The following is a 27,652-nucleotide window of genomic DNA, read 5'->3' as shown; positions in this document are numbered from 1 at the left end:
ATAATCAAAGTCAAACTTTTGCACAATAAAACCCTTCAGGTTGTTTCGGGTTGTGCGTCTTTGTCAAAAAACAGGTCTTTAAAAGCGAGGTGATAAAAAACATTCGGTCCGCAAGTTCACATCCAAGAATATCAATGAACACGGTCAATACAACAGTCTAAAGGAGAGGACACTGCTACAGGAGTGTCCTGCCTTTGTCTTCCTACAGACAAAGGCTTAGTTGCAATCGCTCAAACCACCTTACCTTCCTTTTAAGATAAGATAATCCTTTAATTTATCCCACAGTGGTATAAATTGCAACACAATTTATACAGACTGGCCAGCTGTACACACCTGGGAATGGTTTGCCCTTTTCTGAAGTTCACATTAAACTCTCCTGACAGTTATTCAGAGGGCAGGGCTCGCCTTTGCATCTCCTGTTTGACACTTATTGACACTATAACAGTGCTGTGATCAATTATTCAGGTGTGACTGCGTTTCTTAAATGTGGGAAGCATATATAAATTCACTTTTTCTGTGAACGCTGGTGGGGGTAAACATCAGTAGTCATCTTTTGTTTTATGAGTCAGTGTTGTCAGGGATTGTTCTTCTGTATTGTTTTACTCCTGTATCTTATTTTATTTGGTGTACATGTAAACAGTTCAAGTGAAATCTGAATGACTTCATTTCAAAAGTAGAAAACAAACAAGAATGCCATTAACTATTTCTGCCTTAATATATTCGCAGCAGTTTTGAACTACCCTGGATTCAAGCTGTCATCGAAAATTGCTCCGCTTGTCTGAAAATGTAATTTAGATTTAAATGACACCGGCTTTTCTTTTGCGTTTCAATAAAGACATCAACAAGTCAATAACACTTTCATCTTGTTTAAAGTGTGTTCACCACAGCATAAAACACATTCTCCAATTAAAACCCCTTTAACAAGCCTAGGCCTTATTAATAAGCTGCTGCTCACTTCTCCTTTCTCTGTTATTCACTCAGTGTGAGACACTGTAGGTTCCATCATCCCCGACTGAGAGAGAAAGAAGGGAGGAGAAAAAAAACAAGAGGAAGGAGGAGGTAAGATGATGCCTTTTCTTTCTCATCCATGCAGGTAGCATGATGTGTATGAGGGAGATGTGGAGCCTTTTGAAGCATGATCGAACACAGGCCACTTTCCCATGGGTGGATTATGTCAGGTTTTCCTTTACGGTGATAACCTGGGTATTTTCCACTGACTCAAAGATCTGACCGCTGAATTTATAAACTACTTCAAACTGTCTGGCTTTATTTTGTTCACCAAGTTAAAGTATAAATTCACCACTGCCGCACCGCCTCTGATACACAAAGGTGTTTGGTGCATTTGTTTTTGCCTCCCCGCGGAGGATTGAGCTGGTCGGACACTTTGTGCTTGTCTCTGCCAAACCTCATTTGGTCTAAAGCGCTGTGATACATTCTCCAGCACTCTCCGGGAAAGGGTGTTATTCTCTTCACAGTTGTGGTATGGTCTTATTTTCCAACCAAAGAGAGACAGAGTGTACACGAGTGTGTGACATAATTGCATGCATGAGAATATAGCACTGAGCTGTAGGTTCATCAAATTAACAGTGCAAAGGAAGAGATTGTCTACTTTGTAGTAAAGGTTTTTGAAAAGCTAAAAATTGACCAGTCCTCACACTAGTTTTCTGCTCATGTTGTTGCAAAGGCTGTCATAGGATTAGTGAGTGACAGTGGTGAAATCTATTACACTTTGCTATTTGATGAGTCATACACTTTAAAGGCATGTATCCAGCCAGGGATGATTTAAATGCCAGTGGTTTCCATGTTATTAGTCCACTACATAGTGAGCACATTTTGCATTACTGCCAACCCATTTTCAAATCACGCAGTATTTGATTTCCTACCGTTCAGACATTCAAAGCGTTATGAAAGTTAGTTTGCATAGGACAAATAATCTATCACGACGAATATTTTGTCGTCTTTATTCATCTTTTCTGGTTTCATTCTAATTGTTTAAGTGACATTATGAGCAGTTCAATACAGGGACTGATCTGAAAAAGGTCTTTGTTGTTACCGTGCACTAGAACATCTGCAAAATGAGAAATGACTGTCAATTAATAATGGTTTATTTTTTCATCATATTCATCTGTCCAGTTTTTTTGTCAAGAAAAAAAAAACAGACATACAAACATATTAAATCCCCTTTATTATAATTAATGTATGACCCTCTCTACCAGCTGAGCTGCAGCCAGTGCACCTCTGAATGCAGCCAAGTTTGCTTGTTGTTTTTCTTATGTACTGGCAACAGATGGGTTCACTTTCACAGACGAAGGCTTCTAGATGCAATTCTAATGTCCAATTCTATTAGTGAACCCTGTACATACACAAATCAGGCATAACATTATGACCACCTGCCTAATATTCTGTAGGTCTCCCTATGGGCCTGCGGTGTTTGGCAACACAACTTGGCCTCTGTGGACCAGGTTTGTTCCAGTGCGTCCCACTGATGCGTGATCAGTTTGGGATGTAGTGAATTTGGAGGCCAGATCAACACCTTGTGATCTTTTTCATGTTTGGGGGGGTGTTTGGTCCGGTCTAGGTGGGTGGTACACGTCTAAGTAACATCCACATGAATGCCAGGTCCAAATGTTTCCCAGCAGAACATTCAATTGTCACAAGATGGTCAAGGTTATTTACTCCTCCTGTCAGTGGAGATAATATTTTCCAAAAGATACTATCAAGTAAGTGATTTGAGTGATGCATCTCTGAAAAATGAACATTTATATCTGACACTATCTCGTATGACCTCCATCTGCTTCAAAGACAGCAGCACTCCAGCTGCATGAACCTGTACATGTTTGCGTAAAAACCTGATAAGCCCTGTTATCTCAGCCTGATTTGAAAACGTTCCAAAGAGCTTGCTGTGGTATTAGAAACACTTTGTTTTCTCACCCTCCCCCCATAAATGTGCAGTGAGATTATGGCGAGGTAGCCGTGGGGGAAAGTCCATGACGGTCTGCACGAAGCTTTGAGGCGCCCTGTGAATCCTTCTCCACAAGGACACAAATGTTACAGCGCGGAGTGCTGCTTGCTCAGGGTGGAGTCAACCTGGTGCAGGTGTCGAAGGTTGCAAAACACAGCTATGCTTGAATACTTGCATCATTCTCTCTCCTCCATCTCTCTTTTCTGTTACTGTCACAAATATCTTACATGGATTCATTGGTTAGTAGAACATTGTCCCCACTGGGAAGTCCTACTATGTCTTCACTTCACTCTTCACTTTGTTTGGCCTTGTTTGCCTTCCTATACCATGATATAATTGCCCTTCGAGACGTTACTAGACAGCCTTCTTTTGACAGGACTTTTATTGATCGGAGTCTTGCATTCTTTATTTAGCAAATTCTGTATCTGAGATAAAGTTGTTTTTCTGTTCCTGAGGAAAAAAGCTTTACGTATTGATCTTCTGATGCTGTGGTCACTTTTGTCTGAATTGAATCCAACTGATTTTCTCCAAAGCATTTTAGAATCCAATGCACAGCTCCCCTAAAAACAGTCCAGTCGACTTTGGTGGAACTCTCGCTTTGGTTAGAGTAACTATCTGACGTCTGAGAAAACTTGGTGATTATTTTGAAGTAGACTTTTTCCTGTTGAACGTGGAACCTACAGAATATGCACATGCCTTAAGATTGATCCATTGCATGGAGCTCTCTAGTTCTTCACTATTCCAAGTGGGACTAATTTGCCAAGAATAAAAGTCTTCTCTTTTTCATTTTCAAACACAAAAAAACATGTCTGAATGACCAAACGTGTTAAACTGCTTTTCTCTAAGTACTTAATCTCTTCAGAAGAAAAATAAAAACCCCGTCTTCTCTTGAACTCAGCATGGTTTTCCTGAACAATGTCCTCAATATAACACATATATTTAAATATCTGGTGTGATTTGACATACTTAAGATATCTCCTGCAACGCATCCACCTAACAATTCTATTTTACAAGCGTATTAAAATAAATAAACAAATAAAAAAAGCAATCCAAGCCCATGCGTGTCATCCTACCTGCTAGTGTCAGCTGAGGTGATGGCGATGAGCGGCGGGGTGCGTAGCGACAGCGATGTGGGACGTGGCGGAACCGTGACCGTTTCTGGCTCCGGCTTACGATCACAGTAGTACTGCTCTGCCTGCCTGAACGCCAAAGGGGGCAACTGGACCGTCCGGCAGGAGAGCCTACGCACCATGAAGGGCTCCATGCAGGTGACTGGCCCCGGCTCTGGGGAGTCTGATGAATCGTCGGACGCCTGGAGGGAGATTGAAAACAGGCGAAGAAGGTGAAGTCTGAACTCAGGGAAGACAAAGACCAGATCATAAAAAAAAAATAATAAGAATGCATTGGCAAAAAAACTTGGGATTGGGTTCAGAAAATGTCCATAAAAAAACCTGTTCAGTAAACAGACCGTTGATCCACAACCACTGTCAGATCCTTTATGTGGATGAAATATCAACTTGGTGTTTTTCGGAAGTAGCTTAATTGAAGCACAATGCCTTTTTAATTCACTGCCATTTCTTATGATCTAGCACCTAATGCATTACATTACATGCAGTGAATATTAATGCTTGATATAAATGGGTTAGGCAAAATAATATGCAAAATACAGTCAAGAGAATGCAAAAGCGACATTTCTCTAAACAGTTTCAATAAAAGACACCAAAAGTCTTCCTTAACCTAGTATTTATTGCAGAACTGCATCGGTTTTAGCACTTTCAACAGTACGCATATCATTTTCTACAAGAGAAAATATCACAGCGCAGATGCTAAATAGATCCTGGGTGGAGCTTGTCTGGGTTTTCATGTGGATATCATGCTGATTCCAACCAGCTTGCTCCACTGGGGCTCAAGAGTGAGCCAAGGACCATCTATAAACGGCGTGTTTATTGCAGCATTCACCTCTTTTCAGTGTAAATAATAGTTTTATGTGAACGATAAGCGGCGTATGAGTCACATCACCAAGTCATTTAGCATCTTACAGCTCGCATTTTTGGTTATGTGGCTCCGCAATTTTACTGCAATTTTACTGCGATGATTTGCCCTCATTGCTCAAATCAACACTCGTTCTCAATCGTTTGTAACAGAAGCGTCTGATAAAAATACGCAGCCTTCCCAGCACCTACGAACACTCAAATAAGCTAGTGAACATAGCGGTGCATTCAGCACATACACTTCCTGTTACATTTCTCAAGACGTGATACCAAAACATAGAGACGAGTGAATATTGGACTTCGGCAATGAATGCTTATGTCGCACTGTGTGAGTTGAACGTGTAAACAGGCAGCTGCTAACTAGCACGTTAGGCAGACAGTGACACCTAAGTAAGATTGATGAAAGTGTAACTTCTCACATCTTAACAGGTGCAGCGAACCAATCAGAGAGTGTGATGGATCGGTACGGTTACTCGGGTTAAATGGAAACACCTGTGTAGACGGGCTGTTACGACACTGTTCGAGGATTTACACATAAAGAGGAGACTAAAGTGGAGTTATAAAAATATTTTTTTATTGAGGGAAATTAAATAAAAGGCAAAAACATTCAATGGAAGATAAGTGGTGAGCTTCAGTAGCAAAGAGAGTGGTGTCTCCCTCAGGACTCTTCAGCCATGCGTTTTAGCCATGTGAGGGTGATTAGGATAATTAAGCCCATTCACCTGCCAATAGCACTTGCACTGCCACTGCAAGGCTATTGGGGGTGAAGAAGTCCAACCTGTGAGTAGCTCGCAACAAAACTGGTTCCCAATCCACATCATTACATGCGTAGAAACAATGCTTTTTTGTTTACCAGATCGTATATACTTCCATATTGTAATGCACAATGTTCTGCTGGGAAACTTTGGGACCTGGTGTTTGAATGGATGCTATAGATGTTACTTAGACGGATCAGGCACCTCCATCTCATAGCAATGAGCAACTCAAAAACAGACAGCACAAGGTGTTGACCTAACCTCCAAATTCAGGAGATCCCAAACTGATCACGTATCTGTGTGATGCACTGGAGCAAGCCTGACCCACAGAGGCCCCATCATGTTTCCAGACACCACAGGACATAAAATCAGGAAGGTGGTCATAATGTTATGCCTGATTGGTGCTCGCCAGTTCACATAGCTCTCGAGTTAAAATAAATGCATGAACTCATAAGCTCATGAGGTACACAACTTATTTTCAGTATTGTCACAATTAGTGCCAACACGCAAACGCTACGTATTTTCACAGAGACCAAAGGTTACGTTCCATAACACAGCTTGTTTACTCACTTAAGCTCGTACCTTTTATTTTTCCGGTCACGATGGCATGTACCCTCGTAATATCAACATTTCTCTTTTTCCATCAGTCAGTGACCTCCCTGTCCTTTCTGACAAATGAAACGGAGCTTCATTAGTGCTGTAGAGGACGTGGAAAAGTCTGCCTGCAATGAATCACGCCGAACAGGATGCGATATGCGTTTGTCTTTTTGTTTGTATAACTTTTTAGTACGAGCAGTTTTTAACGGAGCCCACTCTGTGTTGAAGTAAAAACATCTCGTCTTAATCTGTATGTTTTGGTTAATAATCTCCTGCCCTGTTCTTACTCAGTAGTGTTATCTGCATGACCTTGCGTTTGTTAAGAGGGCCCTCTGATATTATTTTGTTTTTCAACTGCACATTATTTCTTTCGTTTTCATACTGTGTTTGATTTTTTTTTTTTTTTTTTGAGAACAGCCCCTGCTGATGAATGAAATTTAACATTATAAGCTACACTTGTTTTGTTCACATCTCTACAAAAATCTGTGTTGACTGAGCATTGTGACATATTAATTATCAGATGAGGAAAACATTAAAAGTCATTGTGGGATGTGATAATTAATGTGTTATAAGGATTACTATTCTGATGTAGAGACTGCTGAGACTTAACCCAGGTTCAAATAGAAAGTGTCTCCCTTGGGGTAAAGAGGAGGCTCAAAGTGAGAGTCAGACGGCACACTGGGTCAAGTGAGGTGGAAAGGAAAATGAAATGTGAAGAACTTCAGCAGGAAGGCAGAAGTCATCAGAAAGCCGAGACGTCTGAGGTGAGAAGGGGAAATTATTCGACAGCGGCGAGTAAACCTGAAACACGCACATCGGGTGGTCAGTGTAACATTGAGTGGATATCAGAAAAGTTTATTCTGCATCAGTGGAGTCGGAGGAACACCACCGCTTCAAAGGAGTCGTCTCCTATAGCCCGGCTTTTATCATCATTAACACCTGGGAATTCACTGACAGATCTTATTTTGAGAATGCAAATCACTCTTTTAATATGCAGATTGCTTTCTTCGCATTGACCTCGAGCACAAATCCATTTCCCTCTTATTGAATGCAAAATGCACTCAAGCATCTGCTGGACAGTAGCGGACGGAAGAAGTTCAATTTTAGTGTCGCGCTTGGTCTTTAGGGGCAGCCCAGAGGCAATCAGTTATTTGTGTATTGAGCTGTTCCAGGATGATCTTTGATTTAGGACACACTACAGCACACAGGCACACACATATGGAGAGAGCCGGTGGCACCGCGTGATAAATCGAGGTGGATTCTGTGCCATTAATCTTGCCGCAAACCATGTTGAGTTTTTGTTCTGAGCGAGTAACAAGGTCAACCATTAAATTTTACTGCACAGGTGATTAACCAGGCATCATAGGGCCCTTTTCAGCGGGTGAAATATTCCGCCTCACGTTTGGATTAGTACACACTTAAAAAGCCTTGTGTGTAGAAATGTCATGGTCAGGATGACGTGGTTCAACGGAAAACAAAATTGCCGCTGGCAACTCTTACACAAAATCTGTGTGTGAGTCCAGTACTTCTTAGCTGGAAAGACACATATTTTATGTTTGTTTGCTGTACTTTTTACAGCACAACTTTACTGGGAACATGCATTATCTGAGCACTGTCTAAACTAACATAATAAAGCTTTTAAAAGCATATGTAGCCTTGGCTGGTTTTCTCTACTTTAACTGAGACAATTCCCTTAATCATCTGGTAAACGGCCGTTTGAACATGAAAAACATTTGACACGCATGAACCAGAGCTCATAGTAGGACCCTTGAGATCTGAAACCTGAGGCATTTGTTAAGCCACATAAATCTAGTAATACCAGGAGCCTGAAATACACCACTGTTCTTCTAATTTGGTTGATTTATCAGCCATAGTCAGTCACGAGTGCTTGATGGCGCATACATGACCCGAGGCGACCTCCAGGATATAAACACCTCCAACTACAAACAAATAACCCGTCCCGACAGTTAGTGATTCACCGTTCCTAACAGCCGTACTTGTCTCTATTAGTCCGGAGGAACCTCTCAATTCCCTGATTTGTGTGTTTGTGTGTGCGAGCGCAAATTTGTGTGTTTGTCTCCCATCTCGCCCTCTGTCGTGACTGTTGCGCCTCACCCTTCCGCGACACACACACACACACACACCGGTCCACCCCCGCATCCATCAAGATGCCAATCTTCGTCCGCGAAGCCACTGAGCTTTCCGTTCCTACATAATTACCTGTATTAAAGTCACCGCCATAGAGGGTGGCTCACCTAGGGGAACGAGGGGAGCTGATGTGATTTCAGCAGGCTCAAGGTAAAGCAGATGGATAATGGATCTAATGAGTCAATGACGCTCAGTGAGTATTAACCATGAATTCCTCCGCGACAGTGCATCGCTAAACAATTTCTGTAATGGCCGTTTTGCTCATGTTCTTACAGTGGCGCAGGATACTGCTGTTAGTTTTGCAATTGCACTTGACGTTACAGTTTACTGTAGCCCTACAGAGTCTTTTTTATGAATGGTCCACCGCTTTCAGGTCTGTTTCTAGTTTGTGAGGAAAGTGAAAGAATATGTAAAAACAATAAATGGTTATCACAAGCATGTGTGTGTATGTAGGCCTTTGTGTGTTCCCGCTTTACTGTGATTATGCACACTGTCTATTTCACTCACTTTTGCCGTCTCTCCTAAAGCCTGAAGTGGCTCTTTAGGACAAGTGGGATCAGTGAAAGGTTAATTGGTCTGCTGTGACTTTCCCATGCTCCCTGTGCACTTCATATGCCAATCCATCTGTGGCCAAGTCGAACGGTTCGACTGCGGCTGGATTTTATCAGTGAACAACGTTCTGGTAACAATTTATTCTTATTTTCAAATATTTTTTTTTGCAGGAAAATGTCAAGGCAGTTAAGTAGATGAGGAGTTTTATAATTTATAATCAAAACAAACTGAAAGAGATTTATGTCATAAATTAAGCTTATTCACTCAGGAGGAATGCGTTTCTCTGTGCATGCAAGTCAGGCACAGTTTCACATTATGTCTAAGCTCATACCCGTCTTCAGTCACGATCCAGGGCGTCCTATGCAATCTTAATACTTTTGCGACACACTAGGGTTCAGTTTGCTCCACTATTGTCTCACAACGAATCAGAAATAGTTTTGATCGTCTCACAACAACCCTGTGTTTTCATTCATTCCCGTTACTACACCAGTCAAGATTTCAGTTGCCACACAGCACTTATGCAGTACACAGTAGTGCCGCGCATGCCACACATAATTCAGAACAATTTTCAAATAGGAGTCACAGACGAAATACATGCAGCTTTAGTAATTTGCAGCTAGAGGCAACTGTCGATTTCGCTTGGCGAAGCAGCAGCTCAGTTAGTAAACGATAATCCAATACTTGGTTACTGTTGTAGGGAGAAAACAGCATTCATTCATTCCTTTTCTGCATCCACTTGTCCTCTGGAGGGTCAGGGGAAGGCTGGAGCTTGTCCCAGCTGTCATTGTGCGAGAGGCGGGGGTGCAGTCTGCAGTCTGGGCAGGTCGCCAGTTTATCGCAGGGCTAACACAGAGAGACGGACAACTATTCACACTCTCTCACCTACGGCCGATGTAGAATCACCAGTGAGCCTAACGAGCATGTCTTTGGGCGGTGGGAGGAAGCCGGAGAACCCGGAGAGAACACGCAAACTCCACACAGAAAGACCACAGTTGGTCAGTGGATTCAAACCCAGGACATTCTTGAGAGGCATCACACCACTGTGCCCCCCGAGAAAGTACCAAGCCCTCGTAATATAAAAAGAACAAATGAACACACGGTTGATCCACATATCACAGTTATTGTATTTTGTATCCTTGGTTTGATATCATTTGAATGGTTGAGCTAAACAATAAGTCTTGTTGATTTCCGCTGTAACGTTGGGCTTCTTCACAAGAAGTCATGAAGAGGAGACCTCACTTTAAGAGGAACTCTTGAAGGAACTGAGGCTTTTGGTACTCGGCCTCATTTTTGTACAATAGAAGGTTGCAGCTTAGATAAAATAAATAAATAAATAAATGATAAAAAAAAACACAGGACCACTTAAAGTCTTTGGAAACCAGATAAGACTGCTGCGCCCAATTACCTCTGCCCTGTTATGGCTGGACTATAATGCTCAGGACAAGGGTTTCGCAGTCCATTAGGCATACCGACCATAAATACAAAGCAGTCAGACAATCACTAAAAAAGTTATTAATTCGGAAGTAAAAAGTAGTTGTACGCCGACTGCAAATGTGCTCTCCTTTTTAGAAAATGTACAACATGACCTGCATTCCTTCTTTTGTTGTGGTGAAAAACTACTCGTTGACGTAATTCAGTTTCAGTGGCAGAGGAAGTAGAAAAATCAATGCAAAATGGGTCACGGTTCAACTTGAACCCTCAGATTACATGCGTCTGCACCACCCAGCGAGAAAATCTAATTGGAGAGAGGGCACACAGGTAGGAACCCTGCAAGAGAAGGCCGGGTTTGTTTGAACTGCCCGAGGATACTTTGATCACATCAGCACATCACCAATTGAAATCTCTGCAACCAATATAAAACAGGTACGCTCGGGGGGCCAGCCGGAGCACAAGAGTTAAAAGAACGCAACTTACGCTCTGCTTTGATTTATGCTTTTATTATGGTAATGCTTAAAAATGCATGTGAATTGGAATTTCTTTGACAAAAATAATAATTCACCACATTTTCCGCAGGGCCTTTGATGAAGACTCTTCATATGAGGCTTCTCAGAAATGCAGGGGTTCAATATTGGCTCCTTTCAGGTATTATTTTTCCCACATGCGGCTCTCATTTATTTATGTAATAATAGTGAGGCGGCCACATTTCTTTCATTTTAAAGTGTTCTCTCCGTGTTAATTCATTCCGTCTCCTTCTTTGTGATTAAGCCAGATGATATGGATTCCTTTTCACTGTTCCTTATCTTTAATAGTCCTGCACATCAGATATTAGATATTATTCCTAAGGTACAAGACTGGGGATCAAAGTTACGCGTTACCTCTCATGTGCGTGATTTATGAATTAATTCAAGTCAATTAGAGCACAGCAAACAGGAAGCCTTCTCTTTTTACAAACTGAATTTTTCATCGCCACCTTATCTTTTTCTGTTGACCTTTGAAGAGATTAGGATTGCGCTAAAAATGGTTCGCCTGGCCTTTCGGTTTCTGTACGAGTCCACAGTAGACACGGTGTCTGGCCCCAGTTCGGTCACTTTGTTTGTTCTTTATAACAATTATCCTCATGTAGGAACAATTTCACTGAAAAATAATGTTCTCATTAGCATGCAGAATGAGCAGCCCGAACTCTCCTCCCTGATGCAGCCGTCTTTATCTTTCTGTAGCTTATCCTACCAACACCAAAAGGCAGGCTGAGAGGAATTCCCTCACAGCCCTTCTGCAAAAAAAAAGTGTTTAATTTGTTTTTTTATTTATGATTTTACATTTAAGGCCTGGGGAAACTGACTCAGGGTCCATGTTAGGATTAAAAAAAAACAGGTGTTCAACCTTGTATTAAGCTAAAGAACAAACCCTAATCCCACAGTGCTTCAAAGGTTTGATTAAAATACGGCAATGCCCTGTGATGATTTCAGGCCTGCGTGTGTCGAGTGCGTTCAGCCCGTCACCATCCGCGCCGTCATTCATCTCAGCGCTCTGAATGCAGCAACCGATTTTATCAGAGAGAGAGAATCTTTAATGGATACGGGGTGAAGCCTGCGGGCAATGAGGGAATCGACAGAAGTGGAACAAAGTTAACACAAAAAGGAGGAAAGCAGCGCAGGTGAAAATAAATAGATAGCTGGAAGAGGTGAAGTGAATCACCTGGCTGTCGCCATCACTATTTATTCTTCACATTTCTCTGACCGTAGATGTGCAGCAGAACTTTTTAAACAAAGCAGGTGGGGGTTTAAACTGCAGCCTCGCTGTAGACTATTTTAATGCCTCTTTGTCCTCTTATGCTCTGAGTAGCACTCGCTGTACAGTATGCCACATGATTTATTTAGGAAAACATGATATCCTCAAATTATGTTACTCAACAAGAACAGTGTCTCAGGTTTGCTTTGTGCGTGTTATCTTAGCAGAAGGGTTGCTGCAACAACGCAGGTTTATCTTTTGCTTCATGATGGGAGTAGCAGGTATTTATAACCGGGGTGTGTGTTTTTTACTGCTTCACGTAGCTGTAAAACACCGTATCCCGTGGGGTGATAAAAATTAACTCGGTTCATCTTCCACAGTACACAGAGCCCACCACATGTTTTTTAATCTATTAATGGTGAGAGAACGAAGGAAGGACGGCGGGTTCGGGAGCATTCTACCTCCTCACTTCTCTTTTTTCCCTCGGATCACCAGATATAGATTCCTACTGCGGTTTATAGAGACTGCCATAATATAATTTTACAAGGAGCAGCACAAATAATAGCTATAAAACACACAGGAACTCCCACACTGGAAACAACAGTAACTGTACCCTGGGTTCATTTCATTTTCATTTCAGCCTGTGTTGCATTTATTTTGGGTATCTTGGGATTCACCACAGTATAAGAAAAAAAAGGAGAATATGCAAGCTGATGACTACAAGTTTTGTTTTTTGCATTGCTATTCACAGTAAAACAGAGAGGTTGCGTGCACATGTGTGATATGTGATAAAGAAGGAACAGTGTCCTGAAGTGTCATGTTGGAGGGAAGGGAGATGAATCAGTTAGTTTCAAAGAGCTCTATCTAGGAGCCCGAGGCAGGTGAATAAATGTCTGGCAGGGACAAGACCTAGAGTCTTGTCCTCAGCTTCAGGCGCAGGTCTCTGCGAAAAGAAATTAGATGAAAAACCCTGAAAGTTCCCCAAATCTACAGGGAGAGGAAAACTTTTGCAACTAATGCAGAAGGAGAGGTGAGATAACACTGATAGCTGGCTGATAGGAGGAAGCTCCTTAAAACTCATAACACATTTTCTGTGCTTTCCTCATCTGTGCAAAGGGTGAGGGTCACTGTACTGTAACACGGAGACAACACCTATTGCAGTTCTTTGTATTTGCACCCAATAAAGCTGTTCCGAAGATAAAGCATTACCCTCTAGATTGTTTTGTGGGAAGGAAATACGCTGCGCGCGTCGTCCATGAATCGAATCCGGCTAGAATGGCAGATTCATCAATCCTCGCATCCTCCGTGTCGACCTTCCCCGGCTGAGTTTGCACACCTCTCTCCACGCATCAACCCCACATCCGGAACTCGCACGGCGCCAAACATCTTATGCAAGATTAATCACACTTTGAACGCAGTCAACAGGCTGAGAGATGAGGACGGCGAGCGGATGGTAATGTGTCTTTACACGCGATGAAGAAATAAATGTCAGGCCTGCCTTGCTCTCTGCCTTGCTGTATGGGCGTGGATGATGATGAGGCTACATTTAAATGCAGGCTCCGCATGGAAAACAGAACAGGCTGGCCAGACTCTGGCAATTACATGAAGAACAGACAGATTAAACAAATTTGCCCCATTCAAGTTTTGGCAGGTCCGAGGGGGGAGAAAAAGGACAGATATAATTTCCCAGAGTGCTCGAGTCTGTCGTCTTTGTAAGGAGCCGCTAATCTAATTGCATGTTTCAAATATGCAGTAGATTGCTCCACTTGCTCATAAATAAATAAGCACTCAGATAAGCCGTGGCTCAAAAAACAATTAATATTGTTTGCACGGTCCAGACGAATTAGCGATGAGAAGACGGCTATTATCAGGCCCGTCGTATCAATGACCTCTTCCGTGTGTGATGCAATAAAATGTTCGTTTAATGAACTGCAGATTTCACTAATGAAAGCATTTGCATTAGAATGAACTGGTTAAAGCCTGAACCACTTTCATATAATCTGTGGACTCGAAGGATGTGGGACGTCTATGTGGAAGGAGCAGGGAACTTACAGTGTGAGGCTACACAAAGACAAATTCGAAACGAGGTGGAGTCGTATTACAATGCTGTTAATGAAGTGACAACTGGAACTACCCAGATTTGACCTCTGCCCCCCCATTACTTATTCAATGTTATCATTCGTTTTCTCTTTTTTCTATCTCATTTCACTACCTTCCTATTTATTTGACAGCAACACATTTACCTGAATGCGTATTGATATAATATATACTGTATCCCCTCCAGGGGGATTCCAGCAAATATTAAGAGCAGTGGCTATTTGCAAGCTTTTGCCATCCGATCATGTCACAAAAATGCACTTGCAGGTGTTGTTGCATTGTGCAAGACGTCCGCGAAAGAGGAGAAGCAATTATATAAATCACAGTGTTCAGTCCCGGCCCTTTATTTCATTGTCCCGTTTGTCTATTATTCTTTGTTTCTTCTCCTCTTTTCCAGTGTCCCCCGCTCCGATCCCGCTCAGTCTAATTTCACCGCTCCTTTCACTGAATATCTTCTCATCCACTCATCCCAGCCTCCACCTGCACGAGCTGTCTATCAACGGGCCTCGGTGGCGATCGATGTGATTGCAAGTCCTCAAATCATTCGGGCTGAATCAAACTCTTCCTCCTTCACCCTCTTTGCACTCTTTCCCACGCATGAAATCTCTCACCGCCGCTCTTTAATAAAGTAAAGTCACCTCACTCAGAAACTGCGCACCTTGAGCCTTGGAAACAAACCCGGGGCCTGCATGCTCCCCCTGCGGGGCTCTAATTGGTGATCAAGATGTGCGCGGGAAGGAGACAGAGCGGCCCATTTCTATTCCCTCATCACATTCACAGGGCCACAGTCACATTTGCGTAACCATGGTGATGCTGATAAGGTGACTCATGACTATTCATCAATGGCGCTGCCTGATTGGACAGCCCCCCAGAGCCTTGCAAAACATATTCATCGGCGCAGCCTGTGTCCCCGCTCCACCTCAATATGCCCCTCAGGATGATGAGGGAGCATCTCTGCCTCTGTCCGTTTGTTTTTCTCATTCGTTTTTCTTAAACCCCCCCCCCCCCTTCCCCAAAACCTCTCCTCTACTCTCCCTAATTGCCCATCCTCTCATCATGTCCCACCCATTCCTCTCCCAACACACTCTCTAATCCAGTGACCTGCTCTCTTTTTACTCCGTCTTAATTGATGAAGTAATTAATCACGAATGCTCATTTCTCTGCAGCTACTCGGTTACGAACCTCGTGCAGATTTCATGTCAGAAAATGCATTCCATACCCCGGGACATGTTTTTAGTCATGTGCAGTTTTATACCTGCCCTCAGCGACACAAAATGTGAGTCATCAAACGGTATTTTTTTTCCATTAGTAGTGATTTTTTGTTTTGTTTTTCCCCCGTTTTAAAGGCCGTTTGCTCCAGTCTATCAGTTTTTTTTAAATAACCTTTAGTAGTTAAGCAGCTCTTATTGTTATTTTCCCAATGGGACTACATGCTTTTTGTTTTAATGTGATGTTCTGAAGCAGTTTAAGTAGCCCATCTTTCGCGATGCTTTTTTTTTTGTTTTTTTCCATCTGTGACCCCTGACATTAGTTTTTCCCCCTAGGAGATGGGGGAAGCTGTAAGAGCTATTCTTACCAGCCATCTGTCTGTCAACTTGATGTATATAATTTAGAGCACCAGTAGAGTCCTTTTTACCCCCGTTGAAGTCTGTCATTTATATTTTAGCTGATATTCCCACTCAAATTATCTGCATACTCGGCGCATTCCCTCCCGACATTTGAACTTCAAGGTCAACAACCGCAGAGTATGATTGAATATCTTATTGATGCAATGAAAGGATGAGCCTGATGGTGTGTGCCGCTGCTCGATCCAAGCTCTCCAGTCCGTCTCCAGTTGCACAAAGCAACTCTGACCTCTCCTGTTTGTTAGGATTTACACGAACCTGCCTATTAAATCCAGAGCGACGGTGGTGTAGCTGCTATGGGGGGGGGAATGGCTGAAAATACCTGATTTGAACATGTGCAGCGTGGTGTAATGCACTGCGTCAGCCGTATTTAACAGGAGACAGCTAAATGAAACGTGAAATCCTTTTCAAATCGGACGTCATGAATGGTTGTAGAGCACGCGGGTGGACATCTTGTTGAGAAACAATCACGCCAGAGATTGCAGATGAGTGGTGAGGCTTTTACTGCACGATTTGTTGTGTGGAGTTGTCGAAAATGAACTGGCAACTATTTTGACAACTGCTTTCAGAAAAAAAGATTTACCAAGTGGATGGCAGACTCTAATGTTCAAGCCTTCAGCTCTCTAGAGATCTGGCTGCAGGTAAACATTATTATTCAAGATTCGGGACATGCTTATTTTCTCTTCCACAAATAAACAGAGATTAAGCTTCGCCAAGTTTAGCTTTTCCCTGAATGTTGATCAACCAGCAAACAATAAGATGACCCTATGACTCGCCTGGAGTAAATAAAGAGGTCTGGAGGGAGTGGGGAATAACACAAAAATAAATGTATCTAGAAATAGTGGAACAAATAAACTGATAATTAGATGATTAAAGGAGGAAACTAAATAAACAGGAGCATTAATGAAAGAGCAATCACCAAAAAAATAAACACTAAAGAAAACTAAGCCGGACATTTCAATATATGTATTTATTTATTTATTTATTTATTTATTTATTGGTGTCCGTCACATTTTCTGTTATTTCAGTGCCTGTAATGACATACAAAGAATTTTATTAAATAATTTTTCCTCTCTGTTTTTTTTTTTTTTTTTTTTGATTACATCAGTTTCGTGCCTCCGTATCTGTCTGTTCTGAATCATCTCCCTTTTTGCTGTATGAGTCACATTCAGAGGTTTCTATTTCATATCACTGCTAATGATGAAAACATGTGTCATACAGTTTTACAGACAAGCGCTCGGGTATAACGGTGAAAAGCCAGAGACACAGAATGCTTTCGCCGTGTAATAAAGGAACACAGAGACTGCCAGTAAGCAGGCTTAGGTAAAGATGTGAAAAATAAAAAGAGATGAATAATATAAAGGTATAAAAGATATAGAGCTGAGGTTTGCTTACACTGTCCCGTTGGCTGTCGTCCCCGGACCGGTCATTATTTTGCATGGTGTGAGCCACCTCTGGCGGGCCTCAGTCACACAGGGTCAACCAGGAGTGAGGCTAGCGAAAGAAGAACATTTGCATACATCAGAATCAAAATTTCCTTTAAAGCGTTAACCAAAATCCAGCTTGTTTAATTTGCTTCCTGCAAATTTCTGACAAGATGAGTATTTTTATACTATAAGTTACGGAGTTTGTTTATTACCACTTTAGAAGCACTTTTATTTTCAGCCTGTGGTTGCTGCATCTCCCAGAGGGTTTGTGGATTGAGAATGTGAACACTTTGATCTTCCAGACAACCAGGTACTAGAAGTGTATGCATGTGTGTGGTGAATGGGAACATAACACATACGTGTGTGTGTGTGTGTGTGTGCTGGGATGGGGAAGGAGACATGCTGTGATCTGGTGGCCTATTAGAATGCATTAGAGTGTAAAAGGTAAAGGTCAGTGAATTATCAGCCAGTTACACAACCTTATTCTGTTTACCTGGCCTAATAACCCAGAGCCTACACCTGCCTCTTTTTCTTTATGCCCTTTCTCCTTCCTTCTCTCGCGCATGCATGCACGCGCACTTGCCCAAGACCAATTGCTGCCGTAATGGATGTCCAAAAACGTTCACAGGGTTCAGAGTGTGAATTCTCTTGACACATGCAGAAAATCTTGTAGAACTTCAAAGAAATAAATAATCCAGTTGTGCTGGGGTCTGATCGGTGCACATGCAGTTCTGCTTCATTTGAATTTTTGCATTTCTGCCACCTCTTCGTCAGCCTGCCTTTATATACAGTCTGAGTTATCAACCTGCAAGAAGCATCAAGAGACCAAGGAGACAACCGAGGATTTCCTTTTTTGGAACAACTACCCCTGTCTTGTCTATATTTACATCGAGCTTTTTTCTGCATCTTTCGTGATTAGTTATTCAGGCAAACAATGAATTATTTTCAGCCTGTTCCATGCAAAGTGGCACATATACCCGCGTGTCACTTCCACTTATAATCCTTCGTTTCCATGGTCTGTGAGCCCACAAACAACATCAGCTATTAGGACTCGTAAACAACACTGGGCGTAGTCTGAATTAGTGATCAGCTAAACGGGTCACACGTTATCCATCACTCTTTAGCCCAGGCCCATCTCTTCTAAGTGCATGCAGAGTGGCAAGGTGGCCAGTTAATTACAGACAGAAAAACAGTGAGAGCTGGATGGACAGTCTACATCGATTGAGTTGTGAGGAGAGGAGAGGAGAGGAGAGGAGAGGAGAGGAGAGGAGAGGAGAGGAGAGGAGAGGAGAGGAGAGGAGAGGAGAGGAGAGGAGAGGAAAAAAGAATTTAAAAAACTATTCAGGTCTTATGCCTAAAATAAAGAGCCTAAGGTAACGCCTTCCTTCTTCTATGATTGTTAGCCAACACTTTGTCCGTTTGGTTGCAGCTATTGGACAAACAGGATAAGGATACCAGACATTCCATCCTCAAACTCCAGAGCAGCCCTGCGGATGATTCTTTCCCAAAAATGTGCCACTCCTTCTTTGTTTTGGGTTTAGCTTAATGTAGAACAGGTACAGAAGAGGAATGTGCAAGGATTAAGGGATTAGGGAATTCACTAGATCCCACACTGAAGTACAGATACTTCCTGTGGGATGCACTGGAACAAGCCTGATCTACACAGGCCCCTCCCCTCAACTCACAGGACCCAAAGGCTCCCACTAACAACATCTTGTTGCCACACACCACAGGACAACCTCAGGAGGCCCATGTCCAGTCTCTGATGAGTCACAGCTATTTTGGAGGCACATTGCATGTGGTCACAATGTCGTGCCTGATCAGTGTATACACATTGGTAGTTTTATTGGTAATCAATAATGAGTTTTTGCATGCCTGAGGTACTTTCAACAATTACTAAATAATTTATACATTTAGCCTCGTTGAGCACAGCATCGTTCTGTCTGAGAGCTGTGATAAATAATCATGGCAGTGAAATCTTCACAAAAAAAAAAATAAAATAAAATAAAATCTACTGATATTCAAACGTTAGTCACACTGGGCAGATAAACATGGACACGGAATAAGATAACCTCAGGGCAAAACTTCAGCCTTGACCTATGAACATTCGGCTGTTTTGTTTAACAGCTCACCGTGTTAACCACAGCTGCATGGTCTGGAATCATGAGCAGATGAATCACATTTTTCACAAACTCTGTTTTTTATTTTATCATTTCCATTTTGTCTATGCAATCACTGGTGTTGATGATAAAAGCAATGGAAGACATGTAATGTTTCACACTTAACATTACTCGGCATGTCAAACTCTACAATCCTTCTGCGGTCATTCATTTTCTAAAAAAAAAAAAAAAACAAGTTCTGATAATCACGCTGTCTGCAAAAACCTTCCCAGCTATGTTGTGCTTGACACACATCTTACACACTTCACATTCTCGTGTAGTGGTGCCTGACTGAGAAGTACAGTCAATTATTTTGAATTTGTCTAGACTGCAGTTTGGAAACCGTGAACAGCTATTTGTCATTCAGTGCTTTTTTTCTCTGGTTGCGTGTAGCACTCTGCACTGACTCAAGGTCCTGAGATATCAGACAGTGACACAGTTTTAAAGAATTTTAGAAAGAGTTGGGGTCTTGGCCAACTTTGCTAATTATTCCCCGTAGCTGAAACGGTCTACCGTGGCAGGGATTAATGAGAAGAAGCTGTTAAAATTAATACAGTAACAGTTCAGCCTCTTTGGTGTAATCCTAGAGCCTAAATCTGATGTGAAATGACGTGAAGCCTTTCAGCCTCGAAAACAAGAGGCTAAAAATCGAAATCAACAGGAGACACGGCTCATGAACAAAATGGAGACATAGACTGATAAAAAACCTCACACTCCTCATCTCAGCCAGGTTTCATTATTCACCTTGTTACACATACTCATTGGCGCCGCGGTGATCTGAAGATTGTTCATGCATGTGCACACCTTCTCTGACACAAACCCAATTACAGGCTGAATAGCCGGTCACGTGACTCGCTTCTTTCAGCGAGAGCAACACCTCACTGACAATTTACTTACTTACTGATGCTTCCAAGAACCTGCCAAACGGCGACGGCAGCGCGTGGGCGTTAAAACAGATTTTGTTGTTGCTTTCAAGACAAGAAGTCCTTTGTTTGTTTGTCTCAGCGTGTGCGATGGACCAGTCTAGCAGAGCGTGTGGCTACAGTGCGACAACAGGGGGCTGATTTCCGTCTGGGCTTAATCATAAATTACACGAGGCAGGATTTAGACCTAAACATCGCCCCCCACCTGAGATCCAGATATGAAAACTGCCCTCTGTGAAAGCTATAATATTTTCCCCTCCCGTGCCCCTGTGATACATCCTCTGATGGCTTTTTCAATTAACTTCCTGCCAACTTTCAGAGAGCGATGAGAGTTTATCCGGCATGATCACATTAGGCGAGGGAGCAAGAAAATAAGCTGAGCTATGGCTCCTAGTCGCCCAGCGGTAGAAGGTCACGGCTGTCTAATGTGCTCCAAGCTGCTGCGCGAAACGTCTCTTTCTCCTTGTTGAGGACCCACAGCTGCTTATTGAATAATGGCTCAAAAGTATCTCAGCCTTTTATTGTGGCCATTCAATCAGCTGAGATGAGCAGCCGCTGCGGCTTTGCTGAAATAGGCAGCAACTTTTTATTCCCTCCGTAGGCAGATCTGCCCGGTCCATATCAATCAAGTGGGCTTTTTGTTCAATTTGCCAAGCTAATATTCTGAAGGAAAGCCAGTGGAAGATCCAGGGTCTTAATACTCGAGCTTCGATGGTAAATGGTGAAAATGGTGCAATCGCGAACAAATCAAAAGCTCAAAAAGTATTGTGACCACAAATGCAACAAGTCAAAGGCTGTCGCAAAGCCGCATCTCAGATTCTTCAAATTAAAATAAATTACCAGCCATCATATGTTACATCACGGTGTGTTCGGAGTAAATAGGCAGAGACACTTGTTTGACGCACACTAAAAGCTCCGCGTGTGCCATCCAATTACCAGGCTCATTTCTCAGCCATCTCAGACTTAAGTAGATTTTTCCACTTCACAGAGGGTTTTTTTTTCACTTACCTAAACATTGCAACACAAATCATCATCCCGTTGATTCAGTAATTGTATTTTGGGCACTGACTGCAGCTTTAAGAGCGCCGTCGAACCAATTTTAACAGAATATGGGAATAAATGAATAGAAAAGAGGTCTGGGTTTATCATCACTGTGCAGGAAGCAGCGGTCTCACCCCACCCACTGAAGCTGACTGAAAGCGTGAGCAGAGGCAAAGCAGTGGCTCCTCCAAGTGGTGCTACGATTCCTCAGCATGCAAATAAGACAGATGAACTGCTTTCTACCAGAGCATCAGCAGCTGATCTTTGTTTCGAATGACCTCGTCCTGTCCTTCACACTGTGGGCAACCGTTATCTGCCACGGCAAGTCATTCATCACATACATCAGCTCCGCATCAAACCACTCGAGGGCTGTCACCTCCTGTAATACAGTCACCCACACACACTGATGCACTATAACTCAAAGGCAACATACACTCGCACACAGGTGCCTTTGAAACACAACCCGCATGTGATAGATGTGCGCTGTCACTCTGCTCACACTCTCCATTTCAGGAGGTATTATGACGGTCCTTATTCGATACTTCAAAGATATGCACTTGATCTTATGCAACGCCTGCAGGAGCTGGAACCCACTCACGAGTACGGACAAATAGAAAGCGGTTGCAATAAAGCCACGGCCGTGAAAGCAGCCCAGTTCTCTTTTCATTCACTCCCGTCGCATTTTGCTGACAGTCATGATCTCTTTGAGGCGGCTCGAAACAATTTCAGAGCGAGCGGACCTGGGATGAAAATACAATAACATTTGCTTGAAATGTAAATTAGCACTCGCACCTCAACCTCCTTGAAAACAATTGTCTTATATTCCGCCTGCTGTCTGGCAGAGACGCCCGTGACTCATTTTATTGCTTTCTTTTTGTGTTGCGAGATTGGGGTCATCAGATGTGGGAGTAATTTAAAAAAAAAAAACGGTTTGTTAACTAACCGTGCACTGACGACTGGGTCCTTCAAACAGTTTATTGGATCACTCGTCATTTGAGGATGGGTTTACTTCTGTCATATTCACCAAAAGTTTAAAAAAAAAAAGAAGAAAATAGACGAAGACGTTGCCATAAGGAATCATAGGAGCCCCTGAACGTCACCTTAGTGCTAAAGATCTTTTTTTTAGTGGCATTAAAATGTGGGAGTTATATAAAAATGAAGAATAATACATTTCCATGTGACAGTTGTGAAGTCCCTCAAGCTTTTCTATATTACTTGCCGCTGACCAGCCCGAGAATTAATTATGACAGTTAATAAAACGCTTACCTTCTAAGTAAATCCCTCTGAATAAAAAGTCATTACCCCGCAGTCATTTCACATTTAACTTCAGCTAAGTTGTCATGGGAAATACTAAATGTCCTGCAAGAACCAGCATAGGACGTGGCACAGAGTGGAGATTTGGAAAGTCTAATGAGATCCAGTACGGAGAAGAATTAAGTGTCTGGGCAACCAGTCTTAACGTCTACTGGGAACATTGAGGATAACATTTGGGAGTCTAATTCCTTGATTTTTATTTATTTATTGTTGTTGATGTCATTCAAACCTCCCTCTTTCTAGTAAACCAGCTTGAGGACCCTTGTGAAGTGTTGTGTACATGACTTATATATAAATTATACAAGCCTCTGAGCAAAGATTTTGCAGTTGTCACATTCCTTCATTCACTTTCTGTAACTGCTTGTCCTCTGCAGAGTCGCAGGGGTGCTAGAGCCTAGGTACACCCTGGACACCCTGGACAGGTTGTCAGTCTGTTGCAGGGCTAACACAGAGGCAGACAACCATTCACACTTACGGCCAATTTAGAATCCCCCATTAACCTAACGAGCACGTCTGTGGATGGTGGGGTGGGGGGAGGACATGCAAACTCCACACAGAAAGGCCCAGATCAGCCGATGTTGTCACAGCTGACCTATTTTAATTTTACAATCATTTAATGCTTAGTCCACTCAACACATCAGCAACAGTCCCACAAAGCTTACAGACTGAATTATGTGGTTCAAACTGAGGTGAAGTTTAGCAGCTAAATTCACAGTTTCCCAAGGAGTTGCTCAACATAAGTGTTACTTGTCAAGAACCGTCCTTATCCACTGAATATGGACATTTTTATGTTTTTTTTCTTTTTGTTTGTTTCGCTTTTGTTAGGTAGCTGCAGGGAAAAACTGACAGTAAACATGCAACAAGGGGCAAGAGAGCGGTGATAACACGCAGACAGAAAATAAAACGGAGGCCTGCTTCTTGCATTTTCCATGCGGTGTGCACCCTAACCGCTCAGACATCAGCTCGTCCCAGTAACCATGAGATCTTTTTCACAGCATATACTTTGACCTGTCATAGTAAGGAGAGCACAATGACACTGCTGTAATACAGGGTCAGCATCAGGCCAACATACTGTCACAGTGATTTAATATTAGACCAAAACAGTCTGACAATCTGACAGTATAATTGGCTGATTAAACAAAACCATTTTTTGATTCAAATGTAACGTCAGTAGTCTTGGTCATAAGCTGCAGTCTAGGTAGAAATACATTCCTAATAATAATCTTTTCTTCCGAGCTCTAAATTCCAATTCAGAGGCTCACTGGAGTAAAGAGACAGTAGTCTGTGGCCTCTGAGACTGTATTCCATATTACTTCTCTCTACTTACTGCAGACTGATAATTAAGGAAGCCTTTGACAGTGCCAGTTTATAGCTCATTGGGGACCAGTTAAACCAAACAAAGGGTTCACAAAAAGCCTGCGGTGAATCACTTGACTGTGTCACAGACAGTAGGAGCTACAGCCCAATTTAATTTTATTAACATAGCGTCGGTAACAATCCAAATTGTCTGAAGATGCTTTACAGAGTCTGGAATGCAAGCACTAAAGCGATGGTGGCAAGAAAAAAAAGTCTCCTTTGAAAGGAGGGAAAAAACACTTAAGCAGAACCAAGCTCTATATGTGGGGACCCATCTGTTTGAGGCCAGCGGGGTAGAGAGAGAGACAGAAACAAAAGAGGGAGGTGGTACAGAAATGAAGGGAGGACATGAAGTCAGAGGAAAGTACTCTGATCAGGCATAACATTATGACCACCTTCCTAATATTCTGTAGACATCCATTTGTACAAAACGGTTCTGACGCATCAGAGAATGGACAAATGGCCTCCTTACGGTCTTGATCAGTTTGGGATCTAGTGAATTTGGGGGCTGTAGACCTGGCCTCCTTTGTGTTGATGCTGCAGCCATCAAGGAGCATCACCACTATGGGGTGGAGGTGCATGGCCTGGTCTAGGTGGGTGCTACATGTCTAAGTAAGATCCACATGAATGCCACGTCCAAAAGCTTCCCAGCCGGACAGTGAATTTCCAGAAGATGGTCAATGTTATTAACCTGTCAGTGGTCATAATGTTATGCCTGATTGTTGTAGATGAATGCATGTATCTGGATAAAGCATGCATGTTTCATTTAAACATCATTTAAAACATGATACTAGATAATGCATGACACACGGAAGACTAATAATGGGTAAAGGGCATAGATAGAATCAGCATCCAATGGATGAACTGTAGAAATGCAGAGTAAGTGTGCAGTGTCCTCAGCTGCTGGTTTTGGTGCATTGTGCACAGCAGAATGCAACTCAACATCAAGCAACACAACATTCGGGAAAAAAAAAATAACCTTTCAGCAATTTCGGCAGTTAAATTGAATGTGTACTGTATATGCATTAAGTCTGGGTTCTGCTTTGCTTTAATCAACCACCAGAGGATCCCAGAGAGCTGTAATTGCCTGGATGTCTCTCAACAAGTTCTTACTCTTGATACCCTTTCTGTTGTCTGCTGTCTGAATATATGCTGCAGAAAAAAAAAATGTTTATCTAAAAAAACAAATCTATGGTAAATATACAAATGTATTGTTTAAATAGTTTACAAAGCAGGTGTAATCACACTAAACATCTAGCATTTACAGTTTTACTGAATCTGACACAAAATTGCATAATTTTAAATATTTTTGCCTTTTTTTTAATTTTTTATTTTTTTAAATCCTGAATTGCAACATGTTTATTTACAAACGACATTATCTACTATCCTATATCTCCCATATTCATGGGGCTACAGCCTAATGGCAGCAATGAGGCCAAGACAGAGCTGGTGATGAGTCACTCCTGTCCATGCAGCCCAGCAGAAAACAGCAGGCACACAGCGGCGGACTGAACCACTCATGCATCTCTCCCATCAGATATGACTCAATCTTCTCACTGATGAGTGAACGCAGCTTAACGATGAGGTCATGAACTCAGTCCTAGCAGTTTCTCCACATTTAATGAATGGCTGCAATCAATGGTGTGTTCTCCGCTAATCCTTTATGGGCCTGGGTAAACATACGAACGACGAATTTAATAATCTTATTGTGAAACTTTCAGTGAAGTTACTGAACTTACTCTTAATGATTCAGCCGTCTAGCCGTGTAATAATCCACACCAATGTAGTTGCCATTTTTCAGCACTTAACACAAAGCTCACAATACCCAGTTCTACCTTCAGGTTTAATATACACATATATAAGCACGTACACAGGAATAAAACATAAATAAATAAATATGATGCTGTGTCAAAGCACATTAAGACATTTTCACCCAAGGCATGACATGATTTATTTTCCCCCGTGGCACAATGGCTTCAGCTCCTGTGATCGTCTGTGTTACACCTTTTCTCTCCCACGATATTTTAACAGGCAGGATTTTTTCCATTTCAATGCACACAACACTGCAGGGCACCAACAATTGTATCTGCCTTTAAATGCGAGAAACCTGCTGGAACCATCCATTCAACTAGATTTTTTATTTTAAACCTACATCATATTATTACAGTCATCCCTCAGAGATGGATCCTGACTACTCTGAATATAGACTTTTTATCACAGCAGACATTTCAAGTGGCTACGGTAAAAGAACGCATCTCTAAGCTTTTTATTTAACTTTTTTTTCTTGCTTTTCATTCTCCCTTTATTAATATAAACCCCAATGAAATACACAAGTCAAAACACCAGAGGGTTTCTTCACATGCTGTACACTTGTTATTGGAATATAGTCCAAAGCATACCGACTTATTTCCTGGGTACATGAGGGACACGAGATGCACCGTCATGGAATTTTAATATCCGCTGATGATCTGCTTGTTGTAGCTGATAAGGATACCAAAAATACTGTGACCACAAATGCAAAAATGTAAAAAGGAGAAGGTATATCCATTTGTGTGAATGATCAACAAGTTAGGGACCCTGGTGTCTTTCATCTACAAGCATTGCTCTCATGAACACATAACTAGGCTGGTCATTTTCTTGCTTATCAGCCAGTAACGTATTCCACTAATCTGCTTGTCCATACTTACAGTTTTCTATGTTTCATCTAGGTTTTTATAATTTTTTGTCATTGGTTTGCTGTTCAAAATGATTTGACTGCAGGTGTGTTTACGGTGTTGTTGCGCACCAACCCTCACACAATAACAATGCTGCATCCAAAACCTGCCCTCTAGCACTGATCACGAAACCACACAGCTATATAACCATTTCCCTCTAATCATGAGAAAATCCTACACAACTTTCACTACATGCAATTGTATTCTCAGACAAACGCGTGATTATAACCATCTGGGCTTCCCTGACACGTTACGTTCACAGAAATGACTGTTTGTGTCGTGAAGTTTTTCTTTCCGACGGAGGGGCTCCCTCCCCTGGGCAAGTGATGAGAAGGTTACACTGCACTAACGTGAGTAAAGCAAACAAACCAATCAGGTGAGGAGAGCACCGCCAACAATCCTGCTGCTCTGAGGTGATTTGTCATATCTGATTTCTTGTCATGTTATGTAAAGAAGACCCACCCTCCGAGGCTTACTTTGGACTCGGATTATATGGGGAGAGCCAGAAAGCTGATTACAAATCTGTAATCTTATTTTTATAAAAACATTTCCAGTGGCAGACATACAGAGCTACAGAGCAGGGCTGATTTATCCAGTGAACCTCACCGATGACCAGATTTGCAGCAGCAGCAACAAAACCCACAGAGAAAGGCTGGCAAGTATGTAATAACGGACCGCTATGAAACCACTTTCCAGCAGATACGCTTGTGCAACTTGTTCATTAAGAGAGCTCGTTTCTCATTAATTAGGTCGGAGAATGACGGTCAGTGTTGAGCATTGGAAACAGTGCATGTAATGTAAAGACAACCTTTATCACTCGACA

The 27,652-nt window shown here is 42.2% G+C and overlaps 1 protein-coding gene across 2 annotated transcripts in view; it reads right to left on the bottom strand.

Annotated features, from left to right (window-relative positions):
- Positions 1–27,652, bottom strand: part of pde4d (phosphodiesterase 4D, cAMP-specific) — a 166,638-nt gene that overhangs the window by 122,727 nt on the left and 16,259 nt on the right. For both annotated transcript variants that reach the window (XM_047592720.1, XM_047592721.1), the window contains exons 2-3: positions 17,291–17,389; positions 4,036–4,274 (exon numbers count right to left, since the gene is read on the bottom strand). In XM_047592720.1, the coding sequence (XP_047448676.1) occupies positions 4,036–4,274; positions 17,291–17,335 (284 nt within the window). In that variant the 5' untranslated portion in view covers positions 17,336–17,389. The remainder of the gene's footprint in view (positions 1–4,035; positions 4,275–17,290; positions 17,390–27,652) is intronic.

This window comes from Mugil cephalus, chromosome 8 (genome assembly GCF_022458985.1).
Source record: "Mugil cephalus isolate CIBA_MC_2020 chromosome 8, CIBA_Mcephalus_1.1, whole genome shotgun sequence".
NCBI lineage: Eukaryota > Metazoa > Chordata > Actinopteri > Mugiliformes > Mugilidae > Mugil > Mugil cephalus.
This window is presented reverse-complemented; position numbering and strand designations above follow the sequence as displayed.